Source organism: Protopterus annectens, chromosome 9.part0 (genome assembly GCF_019279795.1).
Source record: "Protopterus annectens isolate FY-2018-M chromosome 9.part0, PAN1.0, whole genome shotgun sequence".
NCBI classification, from domain to species: domain Eukaryota; kingdom Metazoa; phylum Chordata; order Ceratodontiformes; family Protopteridae; genus Protopterus; species Protopterus annectens.
In genome coordinates this window covers 320,834,305-320,856,956 of record NC_056743.1, presented here as the reverse complement: position 1 = coordinate 320,856,956, position 22,652 = coordinate 320,834,305, and the positions used below count along the sequence as shown (strand labels likewise).

Here is a 22,652-nt window from a genome sequence, read left to right as displayed (position 1 = left end):
CACTTCCTTGTTGAAACCCCATCGTAAGGTAGTAGAATGGACCCGCTTAACTTGTCCACTATCACATTGGATTTCCCTGGAATGTACATTGCTATCAGTTGGAAGAGACTGCCCATCGCCAAACTCTGAGAGCTTCTCGACATAAGGGCCAAGATCTGGTTCCTCCCTGTTTATGTACTAAACCATGTTCATATTGCCTGTCTGAATCGCAACTGTCCCAAAAGGGAGAGCGTCTTGGATAGCCTGCAACACTAACAGCACTGCTCTCATTTCCAGGAGACTGATATGCATATATTGGCCTCTTCAGGGGACCATTTGGCTTGGACAGTTTTTCCCAAGAAGTGCCCCCCCAACCCAATATGGGATGCGTCTACGGTCACTATGACCTTGAGTTGAGGAAAAAATAAAGGGATGGCCTTGTAGAACCTGATCTGAGCGGATCCTCCACCAAAGGTATCTTTTGCATGCTTGGGTAATTCTTATCTGAGTGGACATAAGCTGATGAAGAATAGACCACTGAATTGCTAACATCCACTGAGGAATACTCATATGAAATTTTGCTAGGGGGAACTAGAACTATCACCACAGACACTGACACCCCCCCCCCCCCAAGGCTTGTAGAATCAATCAGACTAAAAGTGAAGAATTTTGAATTATCTTTCTAACCTGGAATCAGACAGCCTGTACTCTTGAGATAGGAAGAGAGGCCGTCACGGATACAGTGTTGAAAACTGCTCCTATGAATTCCAATGTCTGAGACAGTTCTAACTGAGATTTGTTGTAATTTATGGTAATCCCAGAATGGAGCAAGTCTGGAGTACCTGATCTCCAGCTCTTATCAGCAGATACCTGCTTGGAGCAGTTGTGAGCCAGTTGTCCAAGTACAGAAACACTCAGAATCCCTGCAGTCTCAAGTGAGCTGCTACCACTCCCATGCATTTGGTGAACACCCTTGGTGGCTGTGGTGAGGCCAAAGGGCAGTGCTCTGAACTGGTAATGACTGAATTTCAGCCAGAAGCATAACTACCTTCTGGACTGTCTGTTCATTGTTCTGTGATGGTACTCATCCTGAAGGTCTATTGAGCACATCCAGTCATCCTTGCACAAAAAGGGCAGAATGAACTGAACAACGACCATCCAGAACTTGCTGTGTTGAAGTGATCTGTTCAGACTGCTGAGATCCAAAATGGGTCTCCAGTCCCTTGTTTTCTTTGGCACTAAAAACAATCTTGATTAAGTTACAGATTTTATCTGGTCTGGTGGGACCTCTTGGATTACTCTTTTTCTAGCAGCTTTTCTACTTCTAGTGCTGCTGCTTTCCTCTGACTGGGTGGAACATCAGGAATTTTGCATACAATTGGAGGTGGTAGGGAAAAGGGAATTATATAACCTCTATAAATAATCCTCTGCACCCACTTATCATTTGAAAGGTCTAACCAGGCTCTCTTGTGCAGGGATAAATGACACCCGACTGCCTCCAGAGGTGTACATTCAGGCCTCCTTTCAGGAGTGCTGGTAGGGTCTTGTCAGAGAAGGAATCTCTAGACCCTTGGTTCTGCAGGCCTCCTCTACTGCGTGGGAGGTGTCTTCCATTTGAGCTTCCCCCTCTGCCCCTACGGGAACTATCTCCACGTGGATCTTGGAAAGGACCCTGGGACTTTCTGAACCACATTTTTCAACCTCCTCTGATTCCTAGAAAAGGTCCTTTGAAGGATTGAAAAACATACTACCACTGCAGAGAGTGTCTTTTCATCTTGCTCACACTTGGTGTGTGTCCCCTTTACTTTAGGGTCAAACATAGCTTTCATCAAAAGGTGCATTGATGAAAGAGGACTTGGGCTCCACAAAGTCACACAAGCGCAACTAAGGTTCATAGGTTCATAGGTTGGTACTAGGCTATCAGCCCTAGGGCCTATACAAGCCTAGCCATAACAATTCCCTGGCTATTTCTTCCCACATTATTTACTTTCCTGGACCCCTGTCTAGCAGGGCAACTGACGTGATCCCTGGGGTGAATTTCCTTTCTGCGGGTTCAGGCATGTCTCCTAATGGAAATGCCTGAACCTGCCGCCCTTGAGGTACATGTGAAATAAGCCTTATGGACGAATTAGTGATTGATTGTAGTGTAACCAACTGTGAGGCCAGTGAAGTCTGAGCCTCAGAAGTACTGGTCCTACAGAGATTTGGAAGTTTCCTTAATCAAAACCCTCTACAACCTAGTGAAGTGTGCCAAATAATTCAGCAACCTGAGTGCAAATGTCACTGAAGCAAACACTCTTCACAAATCTGTCCAACGTCCGTGACTCAATGTTAGGGGGATGGACAGAAGAACTCTGTTCTGCAACTTCCTTCTTGGTGGCTGCAGCCACAATCATGGCATCCACCGGTACTTTCTTGCTCCAAAATTCCTTTCCTTTAGGTGATGCCAAAATCTGGTCTGGTCTCTTGGAGATCGGTTCTTGGTTTGGTTCCTTCCATGTCCACCTAGAGATCAAGTTAAAGAGACTGTCAGCAGGTGGAGTCACCCAGGAGGTAGATGGGCCAGACCCAATTCCTCTTGGGAAGGGTTATTAGTAGACCAATCACCCTCAAGGATCTCTAGGATGTCTCTAAATGAGATGGCATCAGGTAATGATCTTGGGTACTCTTCCCCTCATTAAAATCAGTATCTTCAGTGACCACCTCCTGAGGACAGTCCAAGTGCCTCTTCCTGCACTTCCTCTTCCTAGGGTGGGGTGTTCCGGAGAAATATCGTAAGAAATGGTAATATCCTCCTGGATAACTTGGAGACTCTAGGCTGGCTGTCCCTGTGGAATAGAGTGATGAGGCTCAAGGCACAGAGATGTACGGGACCCAGAAGGGAAATCTGGGGGGGGGGTGGATGGTCCATCCTACAGAAGCAGTAAACACTCTCTCCACTACCTCAAAAGTGAAACACTCTGAGGAGAAGTAGATGAAGCTGAGAAGCCACGCTTCTACCCCATCAGCTTCCCCCTACCGCAAAGGCAGTTCACCTGGAGCAGAGGTCAGAGCTGAGCTATCCAATGCTGAAGCTCCAAGAAGCAGGGATGGCTACAACAACTTTGGATTTGACTTCAACACCTCAGATCTGAAAGGGATGCTTCGGCTCAGAGTCAACTTGCTCCAAAGCACTCAGAGCCAGTGCACTCAAAGAAGGACTCAAGAGCCGAAGAGACTATGATCTTCAGAACCCACCCAGTTGGTCCCAGAAAACTCAGACCCAAGGGCTCCAAAAGTATGAGTTATATCAGAGAAGTAGCTGAGATCAGTGTTGCAGTGCTGCTGAGGGCTCCTTGACCCAAAGGGGTAGGAGCCAAAAGGACCCCCATCTGAATCTGTGCCAACAGAAATTTCCTTATTCTATCCACATTGGCTTTTGTCAAACTTTTTTAGACAAGGTTCAAATGACAAATTCACCACCGTAACAGGAACAGGCAAGCAAAAACTGAGGGAGATGCTACTCAGTGCTAGAAGTCTAAATCTCAAAATGCACTCACTCGAGGCACTCCTTAAAATGGAGAACATTGATATCTGTGCGGCGACTGAGACCTGGTTCAAGGCTCCAGAGAGCACCTCTGCACTACCAGGCTAAAACTCATACCACACTTTTCGGCCATGTAACCTGGACTGGAACACCGAAGGCGGAGGTGTGTCTATATTCATTAAGGATATCCACACCTACAGGCTAGTTGCTCAGCATAACGCAGCCGAGGTTATCTAAGTGCAACTAACTCTGGACAAAACTGCAATCCAAGTTGTAGCTTGCTACAGATTACCCACCATGTCCCAGGATTCCCACTCCTTTTTTTTGATGTACTGGAAAATATTAGGGTTCAACCAAACACCCTAATAATGGCTGATTTCAACTAGCCCACCATTAACTGGGAAAACTACTCATGCTCCAACTCCTTCCCTCAACGCTTTCTGGAATTCATAAACTCCAATGCCCTGGATCAACTTATCCACAACTCCACCAGGGGCAACAATATCCAAGATCTAGTCATTACCAACATGAGTGACCGGTGTTCCACACCTGAAGTCAATGCCTCATTGGACCGATCCGACCATGAGCCAATTACCCTAGATATCCACATCCTGCCCCCACTCCCCATTAAGGAAACCATGGTAAAAAATTTCTCCAAAGCCAACTTCATGCTTCTTAGGACAGAAGTGGTGAACTTCATGACACCCATGCAGATGGACAATACAGTTACGACTACTGAATCCTACACAATTGGACTTTATAAGCACTTAAATGAGTGCATGGATCGTGCTATCCCAAACAGAACCAAGATGCTATCCTCCAAAAAAAGCAAGCCAATCTGGTGGTCCTCTGCCATAAACAAACTGTACAACAGAAGGAAGAAACTGTTGCAAAAGACAGTAAAATCCCATGAGTGGAGGAGCTCCCTGGTCAGCCTCAGTAAAAAGCTGCAATGCCTGATAAAATCCTCCAAAGCTAGTTATGAAAACAAAATCGCCACTGATTCTAAAGACAACTACAAAGCATTCTATAGCTATGTCAAGAATCTCAATGGCAACACTCAGATCTGCTCTGAGTTACAGCACAATGGCACTAAATATACAGACCCAACTGATACTGCCAACATCCTGGCAGATAGGTTCAGTGCTAACTTTACCTCCCTCTCACCCCCTAAAGAGCCCATCTCTATACCGGAAGAATGCAAAGTTCCTGTAATCACAGCTGCACAGGTAAAAACCACACTCTCCTAAGCCAATAACACAGCATCCATAGGACCAGACAACATCCCAGGCTGCATTCTACATGAAATACAGAACGAACTGGCACCCCACATAAGCACCATGTTCAATCGTAGCCTCACCTCAGGATTTGTGCCAGTTGAATGGCGCACAGCGACGGTTATCCTACTCCACAAGGGGGGAGCCACCACGGACCCTGGGAACTACCGCCCCATTAGCCTGATGAGCCTGGTCTGCAAGGCCATGGAACGTATCATCCTGGAACTTATAAACAAAGACATTGGTAATCTCCAATCTCTGGACCCCACTCAGTTTGGGTTTGTAAAAGGCAGATCATGTCTCCTAAACCTGATAGACTTCTTTGAAGCAGTCAACAAAGCCATAGACAAGGATAAGGTGGTTCACACAGCCTATCTAGATCTTGCCAAGGCTTTCAACACCACCCCCACTCTGGAATTATAGATAAACTCACCAAACTAGTTATAAATCCCTATGTCACAAGATGGGTTACCAACTGGCTCACTGACAGAACCCACACTGTGAAAGTAGCAGACTCCAAATCCGACTTCAGACCAGTGACAAGTGGAGTACGACAGGGTTCAGTCCTGGGTCCTCTCTTGTTTGTATCTACTTCTCTGAAGTACAGGCTAACACAGAAGGTCTTTGGCTAACTTAGTTCGCAGATGACTGAAAACTAGGAGCCATAATCGAAACTCCTAACAATGTGGACATCCTAAAAAAGGGCCTCACTGAGACAGATGCCTGGTGTCAAAGCCATGGCCTCAAGCTCAGTGCCAAAAAGTGCAATGTCATCTCCTTTGGTAAAAACTCTGTACCCATGAACTACAACATAGGCGGTAGTATACTTAACACTGAAAGTGTGATAAGAGACCTTAGGACACAGGTGGACAGTAGTCTCTCCTTTGATAATCACATCGCCACAGTAGTCAGGAAATCCATCTACGTGGCACACCTCATCACAAAAGGTTTCTCACCCAGAAAAAAAGAGGTCATTGTTCCCCTCTACTCATCACTCATTAAACCCATTATAGAGTACAACACCCCTTTTGGTATGTACCTCACAAGACATCTACAACAACTGGAAAGGCGCAGAAATACCTCACAAAGAGGATTACTGGCTTCAACCAGATGCTCTACGCAGACCGTCTCAAAAAACTCCAGCTTTACTCTGTCACATATCGCCTACTCAGAGGTGATCTCTGCCTAACATACAAAGCTATGTCAAACCCAGAGCTGTTGGACATGCTCCACTTAAAGAAATCCTAGACCCTTAGAGCTACATGCTCTAGGGACCTAAACCTTGTCACCACAATAAACAGAACATGCCGGAGGGATAGATTCCTGTCCCAGAGACTTCCCATACTCTGGAATAAACTACCTATCTATAGCATACAAAGCTCCTCATTAGCACTCAAGAAAAATCTTGATGATTGGATGGGAAACAGGAAATTACCCCGGGGATCACCTCTGTGGCTCTGCTCAACAGTGGCACAGGAAAATAATTTTCTTGGGTGGCAAAAGCCAGGGTACCTTTTTGGCTGGGCTTGCATAGGCCCCTGGGCCGATAGCCTAGTACCTACCTATGAACCTATGATGAGGCCAAAGAGGGGGACCTGGAATGCCGGCAAGACTATAAATATGGCGATGGGACCCAAGAGGGTACCGGATCTATGGAGAGCGAACATCTCATCTGAGGTAAATGCTTCGGATCCAATAATACAGGATCTGAGGAAACCAATTTAGTATATGATACCACCTTTAGTAAAGAAGCAGTCTTTGGATCTGACTTTTTGTGTTTCTTTCTTGGAGGTTCTACCATCGAATCAGAAAAAAGGGGGGAGGAGCCTGAAGTATCCGAAGGCTTTCTATAGAGTTCCCTTGTCAAAGCCCCAAAAAAGGACTCCGAAAATGTAGAAGGAAGCAAACCTTTTAAAATAAGCTTGTTCTTATGGTCCATAATGGCCCGAGGATTAAAAGACTTACAGAGGTCATAATCTTTCTGAAGATGCTCCTCAGGGCTTAGATAATAAATGCACAAGGTGTGTGCTTCAGAAAGAGGCAACTTAAGACCGCACTTCTGGCACTTTTTAAAACCAGATGTTTTTCCAGATATTTTAACAAACAGATTTTTAGAGAGGAAAACAAACTTTTTTTTTATTTTTTTTTTTAAAGATAGAAAAGGAAAGGAGATACCACCAATGGTATCAAAGCATACACTAACTGTGTAAAAGGGGAAAGAAGGGAAAGTTTACAAACAATGGTAAGAAGGAATCACACTAGTGTGTAGGTAAGGGAACAAATATATAAGCTACAGGAAAAGGTAATAACATAATAAGATAGTCATTTACCACCGACTTTGAACACTAAGCTTGAGAGCTCACAGTGACTACATTTGAATGCAATAGCGGCAAACAAGATCTGAGGTATGTTAGGGGATAGACCATTATGGGTAAGCGAGGAGCTTGAGACTTTTCTCGTGGGCACGAGCTGTACTTAACACCCAAGTCTGATCCAAGGGTCAGATCCAAACCCAACTGTTAGGGAATGAATGAAAATTGACATCAGATCTGTGGTTTTGTGAAGAGGAGGCAAACATTTAGGTGTATGGATGAAAAAGGATTATCTTACGGCAGCTCTGGATATGTGGTAAGAAAACAAATAAAAGATAATATAAAAACTGAGAAACTGGAAGTTCTTGTTTTTGGATAAGGATAGTGAGATATCAACAATAAAAATTGGGAAAACTGTCTAAGGAGCCAATGTACTGGAAGCAAATAACTACAGAGCAAATGACAGCAAAGTGGGATAAGGCCAAGCAGCAGTTTGGACTGCAGGCTACAGCTTAATATTAATCCCTGGTAGGGAAAGCAGAATATACTCAAAGAGAAAGGGATAGAAGACTTCTAAGTGAAGGATCAGCTCTGGCAGAGTTTTTACTCAAGTCTACAATAGAAGCTGCTGTTAAAAACTGATTAAGTAGTGGGGCACATAAAATATTGCACAACAAATATAAGAATCAATTAGTGGAGGTTAGAAAAGAATGGGAAGAGAGACTGAAGAAGCAAATTTCAAAGGAAAAATGGAAGGGTATGCGTAGGTCTCTCACCTATGGGACAATGTTCAGAAAATTAGCTTGGGAAGTGTTTGTATAGGTATTTTTATATTACAAATACTTCAAAGACTTTTTTCTTCATGTAAACAGCAAATGCTGAAGGTATGATGTCAAAGAGAGATAACTGGGAACAAGTTTTTTGGGGGTGTAATAAGTTTACATATTTGATAACTTCCCTACCAAGTACTCTGTCAGAAATATTTAGGGAGTAAATGGCTATAACTAAGGAAATTATTCTTTTGAGTTGGGACAGAGATCAGATTTGTCTAGACATAGTTAGGCCATATTAAGTTTAATGCCACTGGCTGCCAAAAAACATTTATTGGAAAAAAGAAATCAAAATCTAAACCAACTGTAATTATAATACTAGAAAATATTAAAAAAATAAAAGAACTGGAAGGGAGATCTTTAGAAAAGAGAAGGAGCAAATTATTTAAAAAAACAAATAGAATTTGTGGGAACAGGAGATGCAGATCAATGCCCATGAAAAGGAGTGATATTTAAGAGAAAGCAGGACTTGAGCAATTTAGGTAAAGATGGAGTGAATAACAGCTAATATAAACAAAGAAAACATATTTAAGGTATACTGCAAGGAAAAAAAACATTAATATGGTTTGTTTTCTTTTTATTAATGCATGTGTGCCTATGTCTTAGGCGATAATTTAATAAAGGTGTTTTAAAAATGCACCTTGCTAAGAAAGGTCAGAGAAAAGTAAAACACACAAATAATCACAAAAAAGAATAACTGGACCTGAACATGGTCTTTGTTCTTGTACTGGCACTACCCATAAAATAACATTTTTTGCACTTGCACATATGATGTTCTAGTAGCATTTTTTTCTCTCCCTTAATACCTGTTGCATGCCCACAGAAAAAGGTGCCTGATAGACTTCAAAATTTTTATCATCTAGGTAGGTAGTTGAAGAGTTTTCAGGTTGGAGTATATTAAACAACTCCAACCTTGTGTGAGTATATCCAGTGTGCAAGGAAAACTTGTGGTCACCGTCTTTGGCCTAACTGAAAAGAAAGAAGAACCGCAGCTGCCTGGGTCAAAAAGAGAATCATTCCTATATTTTTTTTATGGAACCTTTCTGGATTTTCAGAAGAACCCTGAATATCACTGCAAATGGTGAAGGATACAAAGAACATACCCATCCATGGGATGAGAAAAACATCTGTCTTCCAAGGCTCTTAACAAGAAGTCCTGGAACAGAACTTGTTTATATGTCTGTTCTGAAAGGAGGCAACAGATCTACTTAAAGTGATCCACAGAACTGGATCAACTTCTGGAAGACACCAGGGTCAGGATTTCATTCATGGGGGTCTGGCCTGATCCAGCTGAGCCTGTCCTCAATCAAGTTTTCTCTGATGGAAAGCATGAACTTTGAAGAGTCAAATCAGCTGAGTTGCTATCTCCCAAGCTATGATAACAGGCCTGAAATGAGGGCAAGATCTGATATCTCCTTGTTAGTTTATGAACCACTTCACCGTAGTGCTGTTTGTGTAAACTTACAGAGGTCTTGGGGACCAGTGATGATTTAACGCTTTCCAAAAATGATCACTGCCAACATCTCTGTGACATTAAAGTGCTGCTATCAGTCTTGAGGATTCGACAGAGCTTGCACATTTACACCTTATGAAAATGCACCCTACGCCAGGTGTGATGCAGTTGTGGTGGCAGACTGTGTGTCTGTGAGTGTGTGTGTGTGTGTGTGTGTGTGGGGGGGGGGGGGGGGTGAAAGGAAGAATGAAGGATGTGGACTGCAAAATAACTGGTCTACTCACCACAGAATCTCCCTCTTTGCAAATCCTATAATTGAAATGAGAAAGGACAAAGACTGTAGATGCTGAATCCAGACTTATCTATGGTACCACTGTATTCTCCTCATGTAAAGTTTGGCCTGAGGAAGCATAAAATTCTCAATGCAATGCACCCCAAAATCCAGAGTAATTCTGAAGAGATGCATGGGTTTGATTGGAGAATCTCAGGAACAACTACAGAAGCATTTGTACCTATTCTGGAGGAAGAAGAGCTTTTCTCAGGGTAGAATCCAACAAACATCATAGGATACACTTCTGTGAGAAAGGATCAAAGAAGATTTCTGAAGTTGATTTGAAAACCTGAACTGAGTAGTAGACTCCTAACAGCTACTAAATACTTCTGATAGATGAAAAAACAGTCTGCAATGATAAGAGAGTCAGCTGGTATGGAAAGATGTGAATGCCTGTAAGTCAGCAATAAGCTATGACAAAAGCTCAATACTTCGTAAATATCCTTTGCATTTCTCTGCACCAAGGATAAGCTAGAAAACTGACAGGGTAAACCACACACAGCCAATCCTAAATGCCTGAACTGCTCAGCGCTGGGAAGGACAGGTGTCCTTTAAATCTAGCTTTATCACAAAAGCTATGTGAGGGAGCACAAAGGACCAAAAGGAGATATCCACTACAAGCCTCTAGGATCCTTATCATCTTGGTACTAAAAAATCTTGGATAAAGGCCTTTGACCAAGTGGCAGTAAGGCACCGGTTCTATCACTCCCTGTGCCAACATCTGGTAACAGATAAGAGAGAGAGACTTGCTTCACTGGGAAGGAATGGAAAAATTCCCATTGCCAAGGGTGCTCCAGCTAAATTACAATTAAAACCACTCATCTGTACTAACCTGGTTCCACAAGGAAGAAGAAGCCTCAGAGATGAACAGGTTGCCAGTGTGGAAGGGGGGCAGAGCCTGAAAAACAGACAGTCATGCTGAGTAAAAAGACTGTTCCTGCCTGTTTGAAAAAAAAACTGTTGGTCAGCTCCTTGCTCTAAAAATTGCTTATTGCAAAAAAGAAGTTGAGGGGGATGGAAAATGTCTAACAGCTCTAAAAAAAACAAGGTTGAAAACTCTTGAGTAATTACTGAATCAGCTTGCCTCTTTCATCACATTTCTTTATCATCTTAGCTGGGATAATTTATAATATCAGTCTTAATATTTTCAGGAAGCTTTTGAGAACAAAAGCAAAATAAGAAGTTATGTACTTACCATAACATTTTATGTCTGTTGTCCATCTCCTACATTCGTGCAGGTTGGGTTCGGAGCCATTTAAAGCTCCGATTCAGCCAAATACTAAAGCTCGAGAGCTTCCAATGGCTCGAGGCTAACCCCTTACCCACGATCCTCTGGGCCACATCCCCAGATCTTGTTTGCAAGCAAAAGATTTAAACTAACCCCCCCCCCAAAAAAAAAAACAGAGCAGAAAATATATTTATATCCAAGTACAGATATTTGGTATGACACAAAAGCCCTGAGACTCCAAATCATCATAACTATGTACATAAGAGACTTGTCCACCCTTTCCTCCATGAACGCAGGATGGGGGTAGGAGGGTGGGATGCAAGAATGTAGGCGAGATAGACAACAAACATAGAATGTTATGGTAAGTACATAACTTCTTAATGTTGTTGTCCTATCTCGCTGTAATTCTTGCAGGTTGGGACAGCATTCCTAGCACCTTAATCTCAGGGTGGCTCAGGAGAAAATACTCTTTAATACAGTGTATCCAAAGGAAGACCTGTTCCAGGAAGCCACATCTAATTTGTAATGAGTGATAAAGGTATGAGGTCATACCCATGTGGCAGCTGCATAAATAGAGTCTATAGGAAGTTTGTCCTGAAAGGCCAAGGATGTAGAGACTTGCTCTTGTGGAATGTCCCTTTATCTTCCCAGGCAGTTTGTATTTCTTTCTCTTACAGTAAGAATAATAAACATCAGTCAGCCATTTTGACAAAGTTACTTTGGAAACTGGTAACACTTTCTTTTTGTCAGAAAAGGACACAAAAAGCTGGTCGGATTTCCTGAGGCCTTTTGATCTATGCATATAAAAGTATAGCTGCCTATATACATCCAACTGGTGCAATCTATATTCTGCCTTGTCGCTGTAGTTTGGAAAAAACATGTGCAATTCTATGGATTGGTTTATATTATTCTCTGAACAGACTTTTGGAAGGAACGATGGATTAGTTTCTCAAGGATACCCTATCCTTATGGAAAATGATACAAGGGAAATGAATAGAAGGAGCTTGTAAGTCTAATACCTGTCTGGCAGAGGTTATGGCTACTAAAAAGGGAGTCTTCCACAACAAAAACTTCAAATCACAAGATGATGCGGGTTCAAAGGGTAGTGAAATCAATGAGTTTAGAACAAGACTTAGGCCCCAAGGGGCTGGGGGCTCTTTGATCAGGATCTGAGTAAAAAAGTGCCTTTAAGGAAAGCTTTACATAACCTATGAGACATAATGGGAGCTCCCATTTTCCTAGTATGGAAATTAGAAATGGCTTCCAATCAAACTCTGATAGTAGTCGCTGCAGCTCTTTTGTCAAAGAGAGTTTGGAGAGAAATTCCAGGGTAGCAGTAATAGGAGCTGTAAAAGCTTCTATGTTCTTTCCCGCAGCCCAGTATGAAAATCTTTTCCACTTACTGGAATACAATCTCCTCGTGGACAGTTTATGGGAAGAGGTAAGAATATGACTCGCTGCAGGGGAAAAAGAGTAACACCTGACTAAGCTTGGAATTGGGGCAGCCATGCTGTCAACTTCAGGGTTTGTATGGATGGATGGAATACTCCCGATGAGTGGATCAAAAGGTCTGGAACTGGGTACAGAATCCACGGTTCCTCCAACAAAGGCGTCCAGAGAAAGGGAAATCAAACTTGTCGAGGCCAGTAAGGTGCAATGAGAATCATCTTGCTTTTCAACGTGCTGGCTTTCTGAAGTACACTGGGTATTAAGGGGAATGGGAGAAAGGCATAGAGTAGTCCCGGAGGCCAATTCTGAACCAGTGCATCCCTTGACGACTTCCCTGGAGGAGGAATGAGGGCAAAGTAGTTGCTGCATTTGGCATTCATGGCAGTGGTGAAAAGGCCGCAGCAAGGCTGGCCCCATTTTTGGAAGATCTCTTCCACAATCTCTGTTTTCAGGGACCACTCATGAGGCAACAGAATAGCTCTGCTAAGTTTGTCCGCTATTACGTTGGGATTCCCCAGGATGTGCGTTGCTATTAGAAAGCATTGAGAAGTGATCACCCATTGCCAAACTCGTTGTGCCTCCCGACATAGTGGGTAGGATATGGTTCCTCCCTGCTTGTTTATGTACCACATTACTGACATGTTGTCTGTCTGAAATGCACCCATCCCTGTCGGTAGGGAGTCCTGAAATGCCTGCAATGCATAGAGAACCGCTCTCATCTCCAGAACGTTGATGTGCAAGTGGCTTTCGTATTCTTGCCATAGGCCTTGGACTGTCATCTCCAGATAATGCCCCCCCCACCCAATCTGAGAAGCATCTGTGGTCAGTACTGCATTGGGTTGAGAAAGGACAAGAGGTCAGCCCTGGCACAACTGGTCCATCTGCAACCACCAAAGGAGATCTTTTCTGCAAGAATCCATGATGATAATCTGATGTGAAAGAGGAAGATATTGCATTGACCACTGAGCAAATAGCAACCACCGCAGAACCCTCGTGTAGTCATGCTAGGGGAACTAGAAGAATAGCTGCTGCCATGGTACCCAGAACTCGCAGCACATATCTGGCCTAAACTTTCTTCTTTGACATCAAAATTCTGATTTGCTGATGAAGGGACTGTATTCTGTCTGGGGTAAGTTTTGCAGTCATATATCTTGAATCCATTTCTGCCCCTAAGAAGGTAATATGCTGAGATGGCGACAAGGCAGATTTTTTTTTTCAAGTTTACTGTGATGCCTAGTCTGGAGCAAAGTGACATTGTTTCCTCTCTCGCTAGTAGTAGCAGATGCTTGGTGGTGGTGGATAGGAGCCAGTTGTCTACATATGGAAATACACAGAATCCCTGATGTCTCAAGTGAGCCGTGACCACTGCCATGCATTTGGTGAACACTCTAGGGGCTGTAGTGAGACCAAAAGGCAGGGCTTCAAATTGGTAATGAGTGGCTCCCAGCAGAAAGTGTAAGTGTCTCTAGGATCACCTGTCCCATCTTTAAATGGTGGTACACATCCTGGAGATATATTGTCTTTCCCAATAAATGGGAATATTGACTGCAGAGTTACCATCCGGAACTTTGACTTCTTCACTGCTTTGTTTAGCTTGCTGAGATCTAGAATGGATCTCCAAAACCCTGTCTTTTTTGGAACTAAAAAGAATCTTGAGTAAGTTCCGGATCCCATTTGGTCTGCGGGGACCTCTTGGATGACTCTTTTTTTCTAGCAACTAGAGTATCTCTTATGTTGCATAGTTGTTTTGACTGGGTGGAACATCTGGTAAGGACTGGTTTACCAGAGGGGGAAAGGACAATGGTATGTAATAGCCTCTGGATAGAATTGTTAGTACCCATTTGTCTTGGCAAATTTCTTGCCAGGCATTTGGGTACAGTGACTATCGATCCCCGACTGCCTCCAGAAAAGAGCAGGTGGGCCTCCTTTCAGGAATGTTGGAAGGGCCTGTCAGAGAATGGATCTCTGTCTCCCTGATTTTATGGACCCCCCCCCGCCACGAGGTCAGCGTCTTCCATTACAACTTCCCCCTCTACCCCTGGGGAAGAGTCACCACGTGCATCAGAGAAACCTTTTTGGGACTTGCGGAACCGCATCTTTAAGCCCTTTTGACCTTTGGGATAAGGTCTAGATGGTGCAGAAAAATGGACTTCCCGTCCTCCTCACACCTGGTCAAAGTTTCTTTCACCTTTGGTCCACAAAGGATGAAACATCAAAGAGGGCATTGATGAAGGAAAATGTGAAGGGCTCTGCAAAGTTGCAAAGGCGCATCCAGCAATCCCTCCTCAGGGAAATTCCTGTCACTGCCGCTCTACTTGCTCCATCAGCCTCATATGAAATGAGTCTCATAGAGGAGTTAACTATGGAATTGACGGTGGAGAGCTGTGAGGATACTTTGTCCGAAGACCCCTGAACTACAGCACCCAAAAGGTATCTCTAAGCTCATTCAGGAGATCCCTTTCAAGTCTCGTAAAATGGGTAAGGTAATTCAGAGACCGTAAGGTGAAGGCCGCTGAAGAAAAGGCACACTTTCCATATCTGTTTATGGTCCTAGACTCCTTGTTAGGAGAATGCACAGATGAGGAGGTCTCCGATAGCTCCTCCTAAGTGTCCACCACCACCACCATCACATCTACAGGGACACCCTTAGTCAGGAATTCCTTCTCTGAGGGGGCAATAATGAATTTGTTAGGCCTCCTGAGAACAGGCTCCACTGTGTCAGGCGATGTCCAGGCCATACGAGAAAAAAAAAAAACAATAGTTGGTCAAATGGGGGAGTCACTCAGGAGGTGGAAGAGCAAGACCCAAAAGGCTCCAGTTATACCAATTCATCCTCTGAAGGGTTGGTGGACTTCCAGCCACCCCTCTGTTTCTGGATCTCAAGAATGTCAGAGAAAGAGACATCCTCAGAGGGGGACCGTGGGGACCCCTCAGAGTCATCGGTATCAGAAGTGACAGACTCAGGGGAGTCTATGTGCTTCCTCTTGCACAGTCTCTTCCTAGGGACTTTTTCAGAGGGGTACTCCGGAAAAGTTTCGGAAGAGACAACACCACCTGCAGGGATCTCCTAAAGCTCTGGGTCTCGACGCTTGGGAGGGGTCAGTGGTGGAGAGATCGACATTGGCACCTGGGATGGATGAGACGTTGGCTCCGAGCGCGGGGCTGTCTGAGGAGACAGAACCCTCTCCATCAGTTTAAAAGCCCCCCCCGCCCCGCTCCGAAGGGACTCTCCACTCCCAAGAGACAGAAGGTTGACTCTGAGGCAGAGCTGGTGGCTCTGAAACTGAGGTAGGAGCCGAGCTCAACTTAGCCGAGGCACCGAGAGGTAGAGTCGAATTGGACAACTGTTCGCGCCGACTCTCCTCCCCAGACAAGACTAGCGAGCGTGGGTTCCTAGATTCCTTGACATCAAAAGAAGCCTAGGACATCAGAGTCAAAGTAGGAACCGAAGATTCCAAAGGTGGTCTCGGTGACGATGGTTCCGCTACTACTGGATCCAATCTCTCTGGCTCAGAAGACTCCAGGGTGATCGGAGGAGGAATCAAAACAGCAGGCGCCGAATGGTGTGGCTCAGATTCCTTTGGGGCTGGAGATGACAAAATTTTAGCTAGGGCTGGTGTTTGGAGCAATCTCTTCACCACCCACTCCACGTCATCATCAGATAAACTCCTCAAAGAACAAGTGGACAAGGAAGGAGATCTGCCTCTCTCTAATATAAGAGATCTCAGTGTTGGAGATATTGACTCCAATAAAGGAGACAGACTCCTTGATCTCTCTATCGGCTCCATGGACACTCTGGGTGCCGAAGAGGATTCCTTGGTTCCAGACTAGTCAGAATCGAGAGCCCTCGGTGCCAATAAAACCAATTTCTTTGGTTGCTCTGAAATTGAAGCTATAGAGGCTGGTCTTTTCATTGATTTAGTGTGGGATAAAGAAGGGGAAGAAGATTTGAACTCTGGGTATCTAAAGCTTCCTGAAAAGACCCTTTCAATAACCCCCTTGCCATTAACTTACGCCATCTCTCATGGAGCACCCTGCTACTGAATGCGTGACAATTGGTGCAGGGGTCCTGTAAATGGATGGCACAGAGGCAGTAAACATAATTCGTGTGCCCATCCGTGAGAGATATCTTTTGACTGCATTTATCGCACTTCTTGAACCCTGACTGCTTATGCTCCCTGGGTCCCTTCTCCTTATCTTTAGACATCCTGTCTAATACTACAGCCAAGCAAATTAACAAACTGACCAACTAACTTTAAGATAAAGGCTATAATTAGAAAAAAACATAAACTCTAACTACCGCTAAAAATCACAGACAGCAAGGATACAGATACAAATATAAATGTACCTTTTTTTTTTTTAAAGAGGTGAAGCAACAAGAAAGAAGGGGAAAGGTATAAGAATCCTCTAACTAAAATGGATTCTAAACCTAGGAGAAGTGGCCCTCTAACTTAAATGGGCTGCGAGAGCCCTCCAAGTTAAATGGAACTCTCACTAGTAGTTGGGAAGGGAAAAACTAAGTACTATAAGGACCTGATGCAGAAAACACGAAAACTAACTATCTGGAAGAAAGGTACCAAAGAGATAGAAACTTAAACAAATAGAATTCGAAAAAACCTACACTTAGCCAACAAGCTAGCTTGAGAGGCAAACAAGATCTGGGAATGTGGCCCAGAGCATCTTGGGAAAGGGGTTAGCCCTGAAGCCAGTGGAAGCTCTCGAGCTTTAGTATTCGGCCGAGTTGGAGCTACAACCTGCAATAATTACAGCGACATTGGACAACATAACATCAGTCTTCTCAATACTAACCCGAGGAAGAAATATCACCAAGAGTTTAAAATATGCTAAGTAAGAAGCAGATGTTACACAGGCATGACATTTCTTTACCTCAAAAGAAAGGTCAGTCATTAACTTCAGCATGTTCTCAAACAAATAATGGGTACAAAATTAGCATAAGCACTAAACAGTGTAAAATCCTGAATGTTAAGGTACTGGAGGAATACATTTTGTCCCCAAAACTTATCCAAAGCATTCTCATCCTTGATAGATGGAACAAAGCAATTTTAGATACAGAAATCACTGCTGGGTCTATTTTTAGATAAGGAAACAAATACAAGTCTGAGATACCCTGTATAACCTGTCAGACTTGCTAAGGACAGGAAGCTACCATGTCAGATAGATGCAGTGAGAAAAACATTCCTTAAAACAGGCAACAGAGGTGGACAAGAAGCATCAGGCATGCTCAACTGTAACAAAGCTATACATTTCAGTACCACAGGAATTTCATTCTGCGCCCACTGAAAAAAACACCTTCATCCTAGATGAAAGTCAGAAAAAGATGAATCTTCAAAAGGGAAGTCCGAAAGCATACTTCACCTAGAATCAGAATGTTCACCTTAAGAAGACATTCTTTAAGGACAACCATTCTGTGTAATGCCTGCCTTCTTACTTAAAATCCAAGTCAGAGAGACAGACAGATGGGACACTTGTTTTCTCACCTGAACAATAAAAAGGCAAGGAAAATTTATAAAAGAGCTCCTTAGTAAATCTTCCCTGTCCTTACAAACTAGGGACTGGAAGGTTTCCTCACTATGCTCCCTTTTCCTGAGAATCTCTCTGGAAAATTACCAAATTATAGAAGGCACACTAGACCCTGAGACAGGTTTCCTACTCAGCTAAGTAAAGAACATTTACCTCCCCCTTCTTCCAAGACTGATGAGTGGTTTTCTCTTGCTTACCAAGGGTATCCCTACATCTGCAGAGGAAGTGGCTAGCCCACTGGTCTTTCGTGGCTGCATATGCTACACCAAGGGGACCAGAGGCAAATCTGAGTGGTCTGAAGAACAACAAACAGCCGCAGCAGTATCTCCCACAGCTGTGGCAAAACATGAGCTGGTCTGACATCCAAGATTCCCAGATAAGATATATACTCTTGCAGATAAGAGCAAGGTAAAACCAAGGACACAGGTGGACATTCTACTGGTAAGACACAAAAAAAGACCTCAAAGTTGGACAGAGGAGCCTGGACAAGTCTGCAAAAAGTAAGGTAAAAAAACAAGACACGCTGATGCAAGTAAACCAGTGATAGTCGCCCACAAGCACAGCATCCTCCACCAAAAACACAAATGCACAAAACCTGACAATTTTTTTTGTCAAAAAATAGACAATTTCACACAAAAAGTTCACATTTACACAGCAGCTCATTTAGAAATGCAGTAACAGTCCTAAAACATTAAAGTTCCTAGCTAAACATAATCCTTTAGAGATAAAAGAACAAGTTCTCCTTAGGAAAAATATTTTAGTGATATGTATTCCCCAACTGGAAACATTCAGCCTTGAAGGATAACTAGCCAGCTGAGAGTTCCACAAGGCCTTCTCAAGCAGCAGAGCTCTTCAATGGCAAAAAAAAAAAAAGCTTTTTGTGGTCCAATTGTCTTTTTACAGATCTTCCCTTGAGCTTTTGACAGCTGGAGTGCATGGAAGACACCTTAAAGCTTTGAAAAGCTGGACAGTCATGATAGGTAGGGCTCATATAGCTTTGGCTATTGTAACAGAGATCTATATGTTGAAGATCCTAGACATCTTGGAAAAGTTGTGGTATGAAACCACACTGAAAGGAGATCACAGTTATGACCAACTACTGAGGAACTCATGAAGTAAAAAGTTGTAATACAGGTATTTCTTCAGCCTTCATTATGAATGCAACATCAGCTATTTTCAGATCCCAGTCAAACAACAGTAAATTAATTTTTAATACAACTAGAAAGAGCAATACATGTCTGCTTTGCAAAACCACCTCCTGAAGGAATACATATACTTTAACACAGATTTATGATGAGGAGCTTTAAAAAAGAAAAACTGATTTTTCAGTAGCAACAATACTGACTGCTACCAAGGTTAAGGGGTTAGATTAATAGCTCTAAGATTACATCATAGATTTTGACAGTCTTCATTTGACCTAAACTTTACATCAACTGTTTTCTCACACCACTTGAGCGTATTATATCCAATGTGGAGGAGGATGTACATCTATACTTGTCATAATTATGCCTGAGGAAGCAGAAGCCAAAGAGCTAAACTTTCTTTTACGTCTTTTACAAGTTAGACATAAAATATAATGCACTGTAACTTTCCAAAGCATATAAAATAGATATGTTGGCATAATGGTTAAGGTATTTACCTTACAGAAACAAGGTGCAGGGTTTGATTCTCACATGAGGTAATTGCCTAGGCTTAAAATGGCCCGCAAGGGCAGTTAGCCTAGTACTACCAACCTATGAACCTATGTAGTATTCTAAAGTACATTCAAAGATTAAGACAAGTGCAGAAAAAACAAAGGGGGGGTAGCCTTGGGGATTGACTAATAACCTGAGAGATACAGAAGCTGGTAGATGGATGCCAGAAAATAAGTCAGGCTTGATGCAATTCCAGCATGTTCTCTAAATAAGGTGCACAGTATATAATAATAGAGACTGGTGGAAAAGGGATGGGTAATGAATGACAAATCTGTACATGAATGGTAGCTCAGTATGTATACATGCAGAAGCATGTAAACTGATGAGGGGAGCTTAGCCATACAAGCACATAAGCAGCCAAGGTGGAGATGCTAAGTTAAGGCACAATGCAGAAGTGCCCTCTAGGGGAGGACGCTAGAAATGCACTCCATATCCAGAGGGACTCTGTAGCACAAGCCCAGTTAAGGATGGTCTGCATTCTAGCTGAGCATCAGAAATACAGCATGCAGAAAACTGGGACTATGCTTGTGTCTAATGCCTCACCTGTGAGGAAGTATTTGTTATATGCTCATGCAACAACGTGAACACAGCAGGAGTAATAGCACAGCCCTCACATCCTCCAATGTGTACATTAGGCACCACAGAGAGATTTTAGGGTCATAAAAGTAAACATTTCCTCTTATACCTTACTGGGTAATGCTTTCCTTTTTCCAAGACTGGCTCTAGACTCTGTAAGGGAAATGAACAGATAAGCTTGATGTTTTGCAGATGCGATGCTCAGAAAGATAAAAATCTCAGCAGTAACAAAGGGCAAGGACTTTGACATACCAAGACTATTCCAATATCCCTGCCAGTTACATGAAAGAAGTCGTCTCTGCTCCTTGGGGGATGGCAAGCAAGACTTCAGGGCCAGACAGAAAGGGGAATCACAGGATGTAACTAATGGTCACATCATAATTGCTGCAAAACATCAAATAAAACAACAATAAAAATAAAGTGTACACCACCCAAATGAAGCAGAAACCAATGCTTACTGACAAAGAAAATTAGTTATCAAAATGGGATTACAGGTCCACCATATAAAACACTGCAAAGACAGTATACAGTCATTTACTACTACTAGTCTTGAGGCATCATACACACTGAATAAATGCACTGTAAAGAAGTATCACCTCAAAGAAACCTTAATCACTCAGAACTTACTTTTCACAGGAGACTGACTGATCCTTTATAAAGTCCAAGATGTTCTTCAGTATGGGATACTTCACTTTAACTGTGAGAATGGCTTTAGGTTCTTCCACTGATTTGTGTGACAGCAATCTAAATAATCCTCTACCCAAAGCAGATCTGAGGGTTGGGGTGGCAGGAGAAGATGGCTCCGAATGTGTTCCCATGCTTTCAGATGATGTTCTACTGTAGGATACTGCTGATGCTTTGGAAGGGAGCTTGCATGATACATGAGTGCATTCAGATTTTAACACAGTTTTTCTGTCCGTGTCTGCTTTCTGACTTTGCTCACCTGATACAGACACTGAAGCAGCCAGTTTACTTGACGTGCTAGAATCACCTGCTTTGCTCAAATGTACAGAATCAGGCACCTGAAAATCACCATCTGATGCTGCATCAAAGTTGTCCTGGGATACTCCACTTTTCTGTGGTTGTCTTTCTATATCAATGGAATGAGGCTTGGCTTTTTTTCTTCCAACAGGTGAAAAACAGAGCAGCAAAATGCTTTTCTGTATGCAAGTTTTAGCTTAAAAGAAATAAAAGAAAATTAGGTAAAAATGGAGTAAAGCTTCAACTAACAACTTTAAAATAATTCAATCCTTTTAGACTGAAACTGCTGTATTTGATATTACTGCTCCCAAGAGGGAAAACAGCTCTGACTAAGGAGGACTGCATGGTTACCTATTAATCACAATTCTGACAATACTTTATATTCAATGACATACAGCTTAAACTTTGGAATATGCCCCTTCCACTTCCTCAATAGCTCTCATTTTCTAGACTGTGTGTGTTTCACTCTAATTATCTATTACATCCAATTCATCTTCCATATCTGAATGCTACTTTAATGTTACAGCAGTCTCAATCTCTCTGACAGCAATACAAATGTATACATTACAAGAAACTACCAATAATCATATAACAGTCAATAACAGTATAAAGCTGAGGGAAGACACTTTTAGCAGTAAAACATCTGAGCTTTTACTCAGTTATTTCATTTGTGCTTTTGCTTGCTTTCTTAGTTGTCATATGCTCCCTTGTATGAAGGTGATGTCTATCTCAGGCTGAAAGTCACCAACATCAATAAGTAAAGATCCCATATGAATGCAAAACTTTCAAACATCATTAGCACAGTCAGTGAGAAAAAAAGTTTTACAAATAAGTGTAAATACGACAATGGAAGCAAGCCATAGCCATACACTGCTAACTAATATGCGATTATAACTGTTAACATCATTGCAATAATTAAAATCCTATTTGCTATTCCAAAAGCAAGGAATTACTAGGAATTAATACTGCTACAAGTAGCTCAAACGTTTAGAATTATGAGGAGTACCTTTAAACATCACTATCACTTCTTCAAAGAAGACTCTTACAACACATCTTATAATATCTGTGCAGAATCCCAAGACATTAAAAGACACACACACACAGAGGAGTACCATTAGGAAACCATCTCCCACAACCATGCTCATGCGGTTCCTGCTTCCAGACCAGGCACCTTACTTGCAGTGTTTAATGAATACAAGGAAATCTGTCCAAGCTGCTGGCCAGCTTTATGGTACAGACAGACAAAGCCATGTCTATGCTTCAGTAAGCTGGATTTAACTAGTTTGTCGGAGCAGAGGAGAATTCACCATGGGAGAAATGGTTATGATCACCATGACAACATAAGGAAAGGGAGATGGCAATGGGACAGTGCATGAGTAGCACCAGCTGAAGTACAGGTGATGGCTTAACTTGCTGCCAACCAGTAAACATGTAGCTGAGCTGGGTTGGATGTGAGGGAGCACACACTTATATCC

The 22,652-nt window shown here is 42.8% G+C and overlaps 1 protein-coding gene across 1 annotated transcript in view; it reads right to left on the bottom strand.

Moving 5' to 3' along the window:
• The window catches only part of ZZEF1 (zinc finger ZZ-type and EF-hand domain containing 1), a gene marked incomplete in the record, with an annotated part of 3,903,331 nt that overhangs the window by 1,729,625 nt on the left and 2,151,054 nt on the right, over nucleotides 1-22,652 (bottom strand). Inside the window, 1 exon segment of the mRNA XM_044082903.1 lies at nucleotides 20,824-21,373. Within this exon segment, the coding sequence (XP_043938838.1) occupies nucleotides 20,824-21,373 (550 nt within the window).